The sequence below is a fragment of the Nycticebus coucang genome, chromosome 6 (genome assembly GCF_027406575.1).
Source record: "Nycticebus coucang isolate mNycCou1 chromosome 6, mNycCou1.pri, whole genome shotgun sequence".
NCBI lineage: Eukaryota > Metazoa > Chordata > Mammalia > Primates > Lorisidae > Nycticebus > Nycticebus coucang.
The window spans coordinates 76,047,783-76,062,043 of record NC_069785.1 but is presented as its reverse complement, the minus strand read 5'-3'; the positions used below and the strand labels follow the sequence as shown (position 1 = coordinate 76,062,043).

Sequence of the window (14,261 nt, the reverse complement as noted above, 5' to 3'; positions counted from 1 at the left end):
AAATGAAACAGTCAATCAGGGAACTTAAAGATGCAATGGAAAGTATCAGCAACAGGTTAGACCATGCAGAAGAAAGAATTTCAGAGGTAGAAGACAAAGTTTTTGAGATAACTCAGATAGTAAAAGAGGCAGAAAAGAGAGAGAAAGAAGAACGTTCACTGTCAGAATTACGGGACTTTATGAAGCGTTCCAACATACGAGTTATAGGAATTCCAGAAGGGGAAGAAGAATGCCCCAGAGGAATGGAAGCCATACTAGAGAATATTATAAAAGAAATTTTCCCAAGTATCACCAAAGATTCTGACACACTGCTTTCAGAGGGCTATCGGACCCCAAGTTGCCTCAACTCTAACTGAGCTTTTCCAAGACACATTGTGATGAACCTGTCCAAAGTCAAGACAAAAGAAAAGATTCTGCAAGCTGCCAGGAGTAAGCGCCAGTTGACCTACAGGGGCAAATCCATCAGAGTGACCGCAGACTTCTCTAATGAAACTTTCCAAGCAAGAAGACAATGGTCATCTACCTTTAATCTACTTAAACAGAACAATTTTCAGCCCAGAATTCTGTACCCTGCTAAGCTAAGCTTCAAAATTGACGGAGAAATCAAATCATTTACGGCTATACAAACATTGAGGAAATTCGCCACAACAAGACCAACTCTACAGGAAATACTTCAACCTGTTCTGCACACTGACCACCACAATGGATCAGCAGCAAAGTAAGAACTCAGAAATTAAAGGACAGAACCTACCCTCCACACTGATGCAAAAGATAAAACTAAGCAATGGACTCTCACAAAATAAGACGAATAGAATACTACCACACTTATCAATTATCTCAAGAAATGTTAATGGCTTGAATTCCCCACTGAAGAGACATAGATTGGTTGACTGGATTAAAAAACACAAGCCATCCATTTGCTGTCTGCAAGAAACACACCTGGCTTCAAAAGACAAAGCTCCGAGTCAATGATTGGAAGACAATTTTTCAGGCAAATGGAATCCAGAAGCAAAGAGGAGTTGCAATCTTATTTTCAGATACGTGTGGATTTAAAGCAACTAAAGTCAAAAAAGACAAAGATGGTCACTTTATATTGGTCAAAGGAAAAATACGACAAGAAGACATTTCAATTCTAAATATCTATGCACCCAATTTAAATGCTCCCAGATTCTTGAAACAGACCTTACTCAGTCTGAGCAATATGATATCTGATAATACCATAATAACAGGGGACCTTAACACTCCTCTTACAGAGCTGGACAGATCCTCTAAACAGAAATTAAACAAGGATATAAGAGATTTAAATGAGACCCTAGAACAACTGTGCTTGATGGACGCATATAGAACACTCCATCCCAAAGATAAAGAATATACATTCTTCTCATCACCCCATGGAACATTCTCCAAAATTGATCATATCCTGGGACACAAAACAAATATCAACAGAATCAAAAGAATTGAAATTTTACCTTGTATCTTCTCAGACCATAAGGCACTAAAGGTGGAACTCAACTCTAACAAAAATGCTCAACCCCACCCAAAGGCATGGAAATTAAACAATCTTCTGTTGAATAACAGATGGGTGCAGGAAGAAATAAAACAGGAAATCATTAACTTCCTTGAGCATAACAACAATGAAGACACAAGCTACCAAAACCTGTGGGATACTGCAAAAGCAGTTTTGAGAGGAAAATTCATCGCTTTAGATGCCTACATTCGAAAAACAGAAAGAGAGCACATCAACAATCTCACAAGAGATCTTATGGAATTGGAAAAAGCAGAACAATCTAAGCCTAAACTCACTAGAAGAAAAGAAATATCCAAAATCAAATCAGAGATCAATGAAATTGAAAACAAAAGAATCATTCAGAAAATTAATGAAACAAGGAGTTGGTATTTTGAAAAAATAAATAAAATAGATAAACCATTGGCCAGACTAACGAGGAATAGAAAAGTAAAATCTCTAGTAACCTCAATCAGAAATGATAAAGGGGAAATAACAACTGATCCCACAGAGATACAAGAGATCATCTCTGAATACTACCAGAAACTCTATGCCCAGAAATTTGACAATGTGAAAGAAATGGATCAATATTTGGAATCACACCCTCTCCCTAGACTCAGCCAGGAAGAAATAGAGCTCCTGAACACACCAATTTCAAGCACTGAGATCAAAGAAACAATAAAAAATCTTCCAACCAAAAAATGCCCTGGTCCAGATGGCTTCACTCCAGAATTCTATCAAACCTTCAAGGAAGAGCTTATTCCTGTACTGCAAAAATTATTCCAAAAAATTGAGGAAGAAGGAATCTTCCCCCAACACATTCTATGAAGCAAACATCATCCTGATACCAAAACCAGGAAAAGACCCAAACAAAAAGGAGAATTTCAGACCAATCTTACTCATGCATATAGACGCAAAAATTCTCAACAAAATCCTAGCCAATAGATTACAGCTTATCATCAAAAAAGTCATTCATCATGATCAAGTAGGCTTCATCCCAGGGATGCAAGGCTGGTTTAACATACGCAAGTCCATAAACGTTATCCACCATATTAACAGAGGCAAAAATAAAGATCACATGATCCTCCCAATAGATGCAGAAAAAGCATTTGATAAAATCCAGCATCCTTTTCTAATTAGAACACTGAAGAGTATAGGCATAGGTGGCACATTTCTAAAACTGATTGAAGCTATCTACGACAAACCCACAGCCAATATTTTACTGAATGGAGTAAAACTGAAAGCTTTTCCTCTTAGAACTGGAACCAGACAAGGTTGTCCTCTGTCACCTTTACTATTCAACGTAGTGCTGGAAGTTCTAGCCAATACAATTAGGCAAGACAAGGAAATAAAGGGAATCCAAATGGGAGCAGAGGAGGTCAAACTCTCCCTCTTTGCTGACGACATGATCTTATACTTAGAGAACCCCAAAGACTCAACCACAAGACTCCTAGAAGTCATCAAAAAATACAGTAATGTTTCAGGATACAAAATCAATGTCCACAAGTCAGTAGCCTTTGTGTACACCAATAACAGTCAAGATGAGAAGCTAATTAAGGACACAACTCCCTTCACCATAGTTTCAAAGAAAATGAAATACCTAGGAGTGTACCTAACGAAGGAGGTGAAGGACCTCTATAAAGAAAACTATGAAATCCTCAGAAAGGAAATAGCAGAGGATATTAACAAATGGAAGAACATACCATGCTCATGGATGGGAAGAATCAACATTGTTAAAATGTCTATACTTCCCAAAGCAATCTACCTATTCAATGCCATTCCTATCAAAATACCTACATCGTACTTTCAAGATTTGGAAAAAATGATTCTGCATTTTGTATGGAACCGGAAAAAAACCCGTATAGCTAAGGCAGTTCTCTGTAACAAAAATAAAGCTGGGGGCATCAGCATACCAGATTTTAGTCTGTACTACAAAGCCATAGTGCTGAAGACAGCATGGTACTGGCACAAAAACAGAGACATAGACACTTGGAATCGAATTGAACACCAAGAAATGAAACTAACATTTTACAACCACCTAATCTTTGATAAGCCAAACAAGAACATAGCTTGGGGGAAAGACTCCCTATTCAATAAATGGTGTTGGGAGAACTGGATGTCTACATGTAAAAGACTGAAACTGGACCCACACCTTTCCCCACTCACAAAAATTGATTCAACATGGATAAAGGACTTAAATTTAAGGCATGAAACAATAAAAATCCTCCAAGAAAGCATAGGAAAAACACTGGAAGATATTGGCCTGGGGAAAGACTTCATGAAGAAGACTGCCACGGCAATTGCAACAACAACAAAAATAAACAAATGGGACTTCATTAAACTGAAAAGCTTCTGTACAGCTAAGGACACAATAACCAAAGCAAAGAGACAACCTACACAATGGGAAAGGCTATTTGCATATTTTCAATCAGACAAAAGCTTGATAACTAGGATCTATAGAGAACTCAAATTAATCCACATGAAAGAAGCCAACAATCCCATATATCAATGGGCAAGAGACATGAATAGAACTTTGTCTAAAGATGACAGACGAATGGCTAACAAACACATGAAAAAATGTTCATCATCTCTATATATTAGAGAAATGCAAATCAAAACAACCCTGAGATAGCATCTAACCCCAGTGAGAATGGCCCACATCACAAAATCTCAAAACTGCAGATGCTGGAGTGGATGTGGAGAGAAGGGAACACTTTTACACTGTTGGTGGGACTGCAAACTAGTACAACCTGTCTGGAAGGAAGTATGGAGAATCCTCAAAGCACTCAAGCTAGACCTCCCATTTGATCCTGCAATCCCATTACTGGGCATCCACCCAGAAGGAAAGAAATCCTTTTATCATAAGGACACTTGTACTAGACTGTTTTCTTTTTTTGTAGAGACAGAGTCTCACTTTATGCCCCTTGGTAGAGTGCCGTGGCATCACACAGCTCACAGCAACGTCCTGCTCCTGGGCTTAAGCGATTCTCTTGCCTCAGCCTCCCGAGTAGCTGGGACTACAGGTGCCCGCCACAGCACCGAGTTATTTTTTTGTTGCAGTTTGGCTGGGGCTGGGTTTGAACCCGCCACCCTCGGCATATGGGGCCGGCGCCCTACTCACTGAGCCACAGGCGCCGCCCTGTACTAGACTGTTTATTGCAGCTCAATTTACAATCGCCAAAATGTGGAAACAGCCTAAATGCCCACCAACCCAGGAATGGATTAAGAAGCTGTGGTATATGTATACCATGGAATACTATTCAGCCATTAAAAAAATGGAGACTTTACATCCTTCGTATTAACCTGGATGGACGTGGAAGACATTATTCTTAGTAAAGCATCACAAGAATGGAGAAGCATGAATCCTATGTACTCAATTTTGATATGAGGACAATTAATGACAATTATGGTTATTGGGGGGGGACAGAAAGAGGGAAGGAGGGAGGGAAGGAAGGAGGCCTTGGTGTGTGTCACACTTTATGGGGGCAAGACATGATTGCAAGAGGGACTTTACCTAACAATTGCAATCAGTGTAACCTGGCTTATTGTACCCTCAATGAATCCCCAACAATAAAAAAAAGAAAAAAAAAAGAAAGAATAAATAAATAAATAAAAACTTGGTCAAGGATAGACCTACACTGTACCCCAGCCTGGGCAACAGAGCAGAGAAGAGCCTGTCTTATAAAAACAAAAAACAAAACCACAATGATAATCTAATTTGGAAAAGTAATTGTACCTATCAAAACCAACTGATTCTCTATTATAAATACTAATGCTGCTCAAATTTGCTTTTAAAATTGACTATGAGGTATACTTAGTATACAATAAAATGTACCTATTTAAATCTACATTTTGTTGAGTTTTGACAAATATATATAGCTGAATAATCACCACCAAAATCAAGATATGGAATATTTCCAATAGTACAAGTAGTTCCCTTGCAGTCAATTCCTATCACCTCTGGGTCCAGGCAGCTACCAATCTTACTTTGTCACTATAGATAAGTTCTGCCTATTTTGTGATTCATAAAAACGTAATAACACAGTATGACTCTCTTGTGTTTGACTTTTGCTCAGCATCATGTTTGAGAGATTCATTTCTATTGTTGTATGTATCAATAGGCTATTTTTAAAAATACCATGAATATTTGGTATACCACAATTTACCACTTACTGATGAAAATTGTATTTCTCCTTTTGGGCTGTTATAAGTTACATGAACATCTAGGTACCAGTTTTTATGTAGACATGTGCTTTATGTCTCTTGATTAAACATCTAAGTGACAGTACTGGGTTGTATGGTTAACTTTATAAGAAATCTTCGAATTGTTTTTCAAAGTGGTCATATTAGCACATTCCCACCAGCATGTATGAGAGTTCCGGTTCTGCATCCCTGTTGATATTTGGTATTGTCAGTCTATCAAAGTTTAGTAAATCTACTGGGTATGTATCATTGTGGTTTTAAGGTGCACTTCTCTGGTAATTAATGGTGCTGAGCATCTTTTCATGTGTCCACTCATACATCTTCTTTGATATAGTCTCTGTTCAACTCTTCAATCATTTGTATAGGGTTCCCTTATTATTGAGATGTGAGAGTTTTTATATATTATGTGGCCTTCCTTTTCATTTTATTGATGTCTTTCAAAAAGTAGCAATTTTAAATTGTGATGGAGTCCAATTTAATCAATTTTTAAATTTTATGATTTGTGCTTTTTTGCAGCCTAAGAGGTCCTTGCCTATCCACGACTATGAAAAAAATTTTCCTTTTCTTCTAGAAGTTTTATAGTTTTAGCTCTTGGATTTAGGTCTGTTTTCACAAGTGGTGTAAGATAATGGTTAAGGTTCATTTTCTTTCTCATGTAGATGTTCAATTATCCCACATCTTTTGTTAAAAAGACAATCTTCAGCAGTAGATGAGCTAATACAAGGAGTGGAGTAGGGGAGTGAGGAAGTGGGGGAGAGGGGTGGGGGGAGCACAGTGTCTGGCACACCTCTTGGGGGCAGGACACGATTTTAAGAGAGACTTTATCTAACAAAAGCAATCAGTGTAACCTAATTCTTTGTACCCTCAATGAATTCCAAACAATAAAAAAAAAAAAGACTATCTTCAACAAAAATCAATGGACCATGTATGTGTGGATCTATTTCTGGACTCTTACATTGTTCTGTTGACCTGTAACATCTACTTTTACCCTAATACCACCACAAGGTCTCAATACTACAGCAGGGAGTATGGGTCCTTTAACTTTATTCTTGACCAAAAATTTTTTAGCTATTCTATTTCCTTTGCTTTTTCACATACATTTTTAGAATCAGCTTATCAATTTCTACAAAAAAAAAAGCCTGTTGGGATTGCACTGGGGAGAACTGTCATTTTAGTAATATTGTGGCTTTTAAGCATTGAAGCTGTTATCTCTAGTTAAGTCTTTAATTTCTTTCAGCAATTATTTTCTAGTTTTCAGTGCACAGATCTTGTACATATTTTGTAAATCTGTCCCTAAATACTTGATCTTCTTTTTTTTTTTTGCAGTTTTTGGCTGGGGCTGGGTTTGAACCCGCCACCTCAGCATATGGGGGGCTACTCCTTTGAGCCACAGGCGCTGCCCACTTCATCTTCTCTTTTTAAGAGACAAGGTGTCATTACATTGCCCAGGTTGGACTCCAACTACTGGGCTCACGTGATTCTCCCACCTCAGCCCTCATGTAGGAGGGACTATAGGCATGCACCACCTCACTTAGTAACTTCATATTTTTTATGCCATTGTAAGTGATATTGTTATTTTAATCCCAATTTCCAACTGCTTATTGTTAGTATATAGAAATACAATTGTTTTTGTATACTGATTTTGTTAACTTGTGACCTTAGTAGCCTTTGTGTAGATTCTTCAGGATTTTCTACAACAGTAACAGTGAGCACACACAGTGGCCAGATGCTGGTTTCTAAAATCATTTTTCATAAAAGAAACCAGGGTTCCTTGGAGAAACTGATGATTGCATGGCTGAGGCGAAGAAAATACCAGATGAACCTGGATCATCACACTGTGTCGAGAAGGAAGAAAGGACTCGAAGAAAGATGGAAGATGTCAAACAGCTAACTGTTGTAGACTCCCACTGCCCATTCTCTCTCTATGGGGGCAAAAGAAAGTTTTCCTTCATAGAATGCTAACAAATGTAGAGAATCATGGAATTAGAAAATTACCATTGAGGAAGCACCACAGTATTGATAAGTGTTAATATAGATGCTAAAACTATCTACAGTGAGTCAGAGTTTGATGAGAAACAGGATATTTACAAAGACTTATCTCCAAAGGTGCTTACTAATTGCAAAGGGAAAAATAATAATTTTATAGTGGGAAAATGTAGCAGATACCATTTCAACCAAGAGCTGAAAGTTAAAATCACTAGCAATGGACTACAATATGCTTTGTGATATGATGTGCCAACAAGAACCCAACACTTCCACACTATTCCTTCCAAAAATGCATAACCTGAATGTAATGAGGAAATATTAGACAAGCCTGAATTGAGGCTCATTCTACAAAATAAAAATGTAAATATGATTGAATGTTAACCTTTGGGGAATCCAGGTGAAGACTACTTAGGAATTTGTTATATAAATTGTTGCAATTTGCCTGTAAAAATGAAATTATTACTCAAGAAAAAGCTAAAAAGAAAGAAATCACACACACAATTATTTCCTCACTTCGCAAACATACCCAGATTTTCGATGGTATAATAGCGCTGTTTATAGTCCACTTTGATGGTCTGGGCATGAGGGCTGCCAATGCCGTAACCAATGGCATAACCTCTGACAACGATGTTTTGATTCTCTGGAGGAGTCCAGCTTACTACGATGCTAGTGACAAGCGGGCGGACGTGAAGAGAGCTAGGCACATCAGGAACACGAGTTTCTGTAAGGAAGTGGAAAAGGGAGATGAGATCCACCTTCCTGCACCATCCTTGGACAATGGTATTCAGCCTCCTGCCATACTATTTGGTGCTCAATTGTTTTTATGTCTAAGAGTTCAAAGAGAACTAATATGTATAGTGCAATACAGCCCATGGTTTTATGTAAATTCTAAAAAAAAAATACCAAAATAGCCTTCAATACATGGCAATATTAATTTGGGAGGGAAGACAAAGAGATCCAAGAAGCTCTGCCCAATGGTAAAAAACATATACACTGCCTTTCAATTGCCCTTCCTCTTAGTCCCACATCCCACTCCCAACCTCCACTAGATGGAATGAGAAAAACATAAAACCAAGTAATTAGAAGCCCGCTGTCAACAGGTGATCAAGCATCAAGTTACAGCAAAGTTACCAATTATTTACTCCCCTAAGTAACATGATAAGTCAGAAAACGTGATGACATGTTAAGAGCCACAGTTGATTCAAGTGATGAGAAACTAAGAGGCTTAAGAAGGAGGCAATTTATAGTGTCATTCATATACATTGTTTTAAGGCATAAATTGCTACCTTAATTTAAAAATTAGTAAACTGAGACTTAGAATAAGAACTCAGGTCTCTTGTCTCCCGAGTCCAGCACCTGTCACTGATAAAGGTGACACGACACACACCTGTATGGAGTTACTTGTTGAATAAACAGATGAGACTAAGGAAAAAGAGAAACTGCGACTGAAACAGAGGTACAATTTATGTGGCTCAGTAGATCATCCATCTACTTAATAGCCCTGGCAAAAATGCCAACTTACAGCACCTGTTCATTTTTATTTGCCCTGGTTCTGCCTAAAGGTACAGTTCTCTGAAAGGTGCTGCAAAAAATCCATTCCAGGACCCTGCTGCATTACAGGAATGACAGCAGTGTGATCATTAAAGTTCTCAAATTTAAACCTTATGTGCTCCAAACCATGGCTTTCCAATTTGACTCATTTGACTACAGTTAGTACCTACCATGTGCCTGTACTATCAATTGTTGTTCTTACCATCTAAGTCACTTTCGAAAGTTTCAGCAGACAGCCAGTCAGTTGCCGGGCCTGTGCCGTTGATTGTTAGAGCAGCCACTCGGAAATTATATTCAGTCCCGCGATCGAGACCTGAGACACAAGTAACAACAAAAAAAGACAAGTTGAAACAAGAGATTTGGAAAAATAAAAGATTAAGAATCTCTCATTAAGGCAAATGTCTCAGCCGCCTCAGCAGATTGCTTGATAAAGTTTCAGTTAAGGTTAATGCAGAGCAAGCATATATAAATACAACACAGAGTGGCTTTCCCCTCTAAAGTAAAGGCTGAAGCTCACACACTCAAAGAGGAAAATAGAAATGACTAAAGCTCCCAGGAGATTATGGACTTTTGTCTAAGAGCTCAAAGATCATAGAGCACAGAGATCATTTAATGCAATCTCTTCATTTTGTTACAAAGAAAGCTAAGGCCAAAAACGGGCCAAGAATAATGAAAGAGTTACAGCAAAGGAACAAAGTCAACTGGTCCCCGAGGAACCAAACCCAGAAAAGAATGCAAAGACTTAACTCCTATCAGGTTACCTCTGTTCTCTGAGCCACCTTGTAACCAGAGCAGAAAAACTTTAAGCACCAAATATGATCTGGAAATCTATTCCTTAACAACTAATTGCCCATACCTATAAATAGTAAATAAAAGAGGGAAAAAACTCAAACCTTTCTGTCATGCAACTTTTTATTTACAACCAGCTAACAAACTACATGATTTACCAATGTATCAAAGGTAACAAAGATCCACATGCAAAAGTCTAACCCCAAAACAAGGCAATAATTAATAACATGGTCAGTTACTCGTATTATGCATGCATACATTTTTAGAGCATTTAAATATCAGATACTGTGGTAGGGCATGTAAAGGTTATGAAAATTATCCTACTTCCCCACATCCAAATACTGGGATCTTTGTTAAGCAGTACAGGATAGAAACTGGGCCCAAGTCAGTTTACCGTCCTGTCTTATCTCTGCACACAATAAACCAGAGCGCCCTAGAGTGGGCTGCCCATGTGTTTAACAGACAACAACTGGGACTGCTAGCAAATGTGGCTCAATTAAGATCCTGAAAGAATCCAACCAGTCGGATTACCATTCCCTGCCCTCTGGGGAGAGGTAGAATGCACAAGAGAGAGAGATCAGGTGAGTAAGTAAAGACAGCAAGCAAGAAAGAGGTGTGTGTAAGAGGCCGGGAGTTCTTCTCCTTCTGAGTAACCTAAAGAGTTCATAGACTAAACCCAAGGCATACAATATCTTTATGCCATCATAAAGATATGGCAACATTTAAACGCTACTAATAACAATTAGTTCTGGCTAAAACTCAGGCATATAATTTACCATTAGTACAGAATCTTGGTAATCCATACTGTTCCCTAATAATCAAGCTTCAAGTTAATGTTTCCAGAGAGAAAGGATCTCCATTTTTTTTTTTTTTTTTTTTTTGTAGAGACAGAGTCTCACTGTATCGCCCTCGGGTAGAGTGCCGTGGCGTCACACGGCTCACAGCAACCTCTAACTCATGGGCTTACGTGATTCTCTTGCCTCAGCCTCCCAAGCAGCTGGGACTACAGGCGCCCGCCACAACGCCCGGCTATTTTTTGTTGCAGTTTGGCCGGGGTTGGGCCTGAACCTGCCACCCTCGGCATATGGGGCTGGCGCCCTACTCACTGAGCCACAGGTGCCGCCCAGGATCTCCATTTTTATTTACCATTGCATACTGTGTGCCAGCACTTGCTAATAAAAGTTCAATAAATCTATTAAATAAATCTAAATATTTTAAAATGCAATAATTTTCTTGATAAACATAAAGCCATTTTTACTATAAAAATTATATTTTGCTTATATATCAATATTTCATTGAGAAAATACTCTTCTCTTGGGAAACCAATGTACTCTGTTTTTATATTATTAGCAATAAGAACAGTGCCTACTATATAATAAATATCTATTATTAAGTATTTAAAATAAAAGCCTTTCAGACGGGAAATGGTATTAGGTTATTAAGTAAGAAATGTTCGATTTCCTTAAACACTAAATTTGACAGTTGGTATCTCTGACATTTCATTTATTATGAAGGTACATCCTCATTCTTTCAAACACACATTTTTAGAGCAGCCACTTGGAAATTACCTTTGAATATTTTTTAGAACAATTTTTGTGAAACCATGGATAAGTAAAAAATTCGTGCTTTTTTTGAATATGAGTTCCATTGTGGAACCAGTGTAGTGCAGACAGTTTGAAATATAAGTTAAGTGTTTGGGAAGACGTGGTTAATGAACGCACAGGACATCAATGGTTTGAGAAGTTCAGTTTTGGTGATTTTAATCTTGAAAATGAGCCACATGGGCGACCTGAGACCCAGGTGGATAATGATGAGCTGAAAGCTGTAGTGGAAGTGAATCCATCTCAACCGACATGTGAATCAGCAGCACGTTTTGATGTTCTTATTAGAACAATATTGGACCATCTGAAACAAATCAGCAAGGTAAGAAGCTGGATAGAGGGGTTCCGCATGAATTAAAGGAGTGTCAGAAGAGACATCATCTCAAGGCTTGCCTTTCTTTGCTGTCACAACATAAAGGTGAACCATTTCTACACCATATTGTTACATGTGATGAAAAATGGATTCTTTTTGACAATCGCAAAGGTTCAGCACTATGGCTGGATAAAGATGAACTGTCAAAACACAGTCCAAAACAGAATATTCATCAAAAAAAGTTACTGGTGTCTGGTGGTCCAGCACTAGCATCATCCACTACAGCTCCATGAAACCTGGTCAATTATAGTAGATGTCCACTGCAAGCAGTCTGATGAAATGATGAGGATGCTTGTGATTAAGCAGCTGAGAAAGGTCAACAGAGACAAGTCAAACCTCTTGTAAGACAATGCTGCTGCAGGAACAAGGCTGCTCACACTACAGAAGCTGGACTTGGAAACTCTGTCATTCAGCATATTCACCAGGCCTTGCACCAGCTGAGAACCACTTCTTCCAAGCTTTACACCACTTCGTGAAAGAAAAAAAATTCAATTCGCAACAAGCTGTGGAAACGCCTTTTGTGATTTACTGCCACGCGTTCTCCAGCTTCTTCACTCTTGGTACACACAAGCTACTGCTAAGAAGGCAAAACTGCATTCACAGTTTAGGCACTTACTGCGATTAACTACACTGCTTATTATAATAAACTAAACTTTTGATTTCATATTTAATGACCTAATATTTATCTGGAGTACAATCAGAATTTGACTGTTGAGGACATCTGCGATCAACATTCCCTTAGTGATATTTCTTAGTAACACCTACTGCAGACAAGTCTACTGACTGCAGCTGAGGGAAGTGGGGTCCTGTGAAGAGGCTGCAAGACTCAAAGATACCCTGGGAGCCACATATTCATTTTTTCCTATTTTGAAAGAACTTAATCCCATCTGTGAGATGAGGAGGAGCTTGCTGATTACGAGAGCACAGTTTTATATACCGTTAGTGGCTCTCTGAATTTTTTATAAACTTATACCTTAAAGAAGAGAAAGCATTACACTTTTGACCCCAGTTTGGTTCCCTCAAGGACCTGGTCCCTAGGGACACGGAAAGTGGCTGATGCCAAATTTCTCTAATCTTTTTAATGTCTACCTAGGAAGAAAGAAATGCAGGAAAGTTAAGTGTTTCCAAAGGGTGATGAAATTAATTCTTGAGCTTAGATAACTATGACGATTCTTACAGTTCTCTTCTACCAGCTCTGCTTTCTGGGTTTCCTAGCAAAAGTTAGCTGAGTCAGTTTTTATCCTGCAATTAAACCTGCCCTCCTAGTGTAGTGTTATAGCTATAGATAATTTATGCTGTTTAATTATGCTGTTGGTTTATACATAAACAGGCTCCAATTCATCTGTTTGTTTGCAAAACGGATGGGCTCTGTTGAGTGACAGAGCTAAGCCAAGGAAGTTGAGGCAATACTACAAGATGCACCATCCCAGGACAGAGGTGGGGTGACGGGGCCAGAGCTGAGGCACCTGCAGCTGGAGAGGACAGAGTCCTGGCACGGCTTAACTACAAAGGGGTGGGCAGACTGCAGTCAATTCCGTAGCTGTATTAAACATCTGTGCAGACTCCACAGAATAAGGACAGCTTAGGGGCATCAGTCTCAATCCTTTTAAGCAGGCGTCCTCAAACTTTTTAAATGGGGGGCCAGTTCACTGTCCCTCAGACCGTTGGAGGGCTGGACTATAGTTTTAAAAAAAAAAAAAACTATGAACAAATTCCTATGCACACTGCACATATCTTATTTTGAAGTAAAAAAACAAAACGGGAACAAATACAATCACACTGCCTCATGTGGCCTGCGGGCCGCGGTTTGAGGACCCCTGCTTTTAAGCATGGTCTCAACATTCACAGCGTGAAAAGCTTATCACGTGCCCACCACGCTTCTCCTGCAAAGGAGCTTTGCCCTTGCTTACTCAACTCTACTTCTCTCACCTGAGGAATAAAGAGGGGGGTTTTCTGTGATTTACAGGATGAATCCACATTAGACAGGTATTTGGGTCCTGTCCCCCCCAACTGGATTAGTCTTTTTTTTTTTAGACAGAGTCTCACTTGGTCACCCTTGGTAGAGTGCTGTAGCATCACAGCTCACAGCAACCTCAAACTCTTGGGCTTAAACGATTCTCTTGCCTCAGCCTCCCAAGTAGTTGGTACTACAGGCTCCCATCACAACACCCGGCTATTTTTTTGTTGCAGTTGTCATTGTTGTTTAGCAGGCCCTGGATGGGTTCAAATCCACCAGCCCTGGTATATATGGCTA

The 14,261-nt window shown here is 38.9% G+C and overlaps 1 protein-coding gene across 8 annotated transcripts in view; it reads right to left on the bottom strand.

Moving 5' to 3' along the window:
- Positions 1-14,261, bottom strand: part of NEO1 (neogenin 1) — a 266,637-nt gene that overhangs the window by 49,998 nt on the left and 202,378 nt on the right. For all 8 annotated transcript variants that reach the window (XM_053594083.1, XM_053594089.1, XM_053594084.1 and 5 more), the window contains exons 14-15: positions 9,447-9,557; positions 8,220-8,414 (exon numbers count right to left, since the gene is read on the bottom strand). In XM_053594083.1, coding sequence (XP_053450058.1) covers positions 8,220-8,414; positions 9,447-9,557 — 306 coding nt within the window. The remainder of the gene's footprint in view (positions 1-8,219; positions 8,415-9,446; positions 9,558-14,261) is intronic.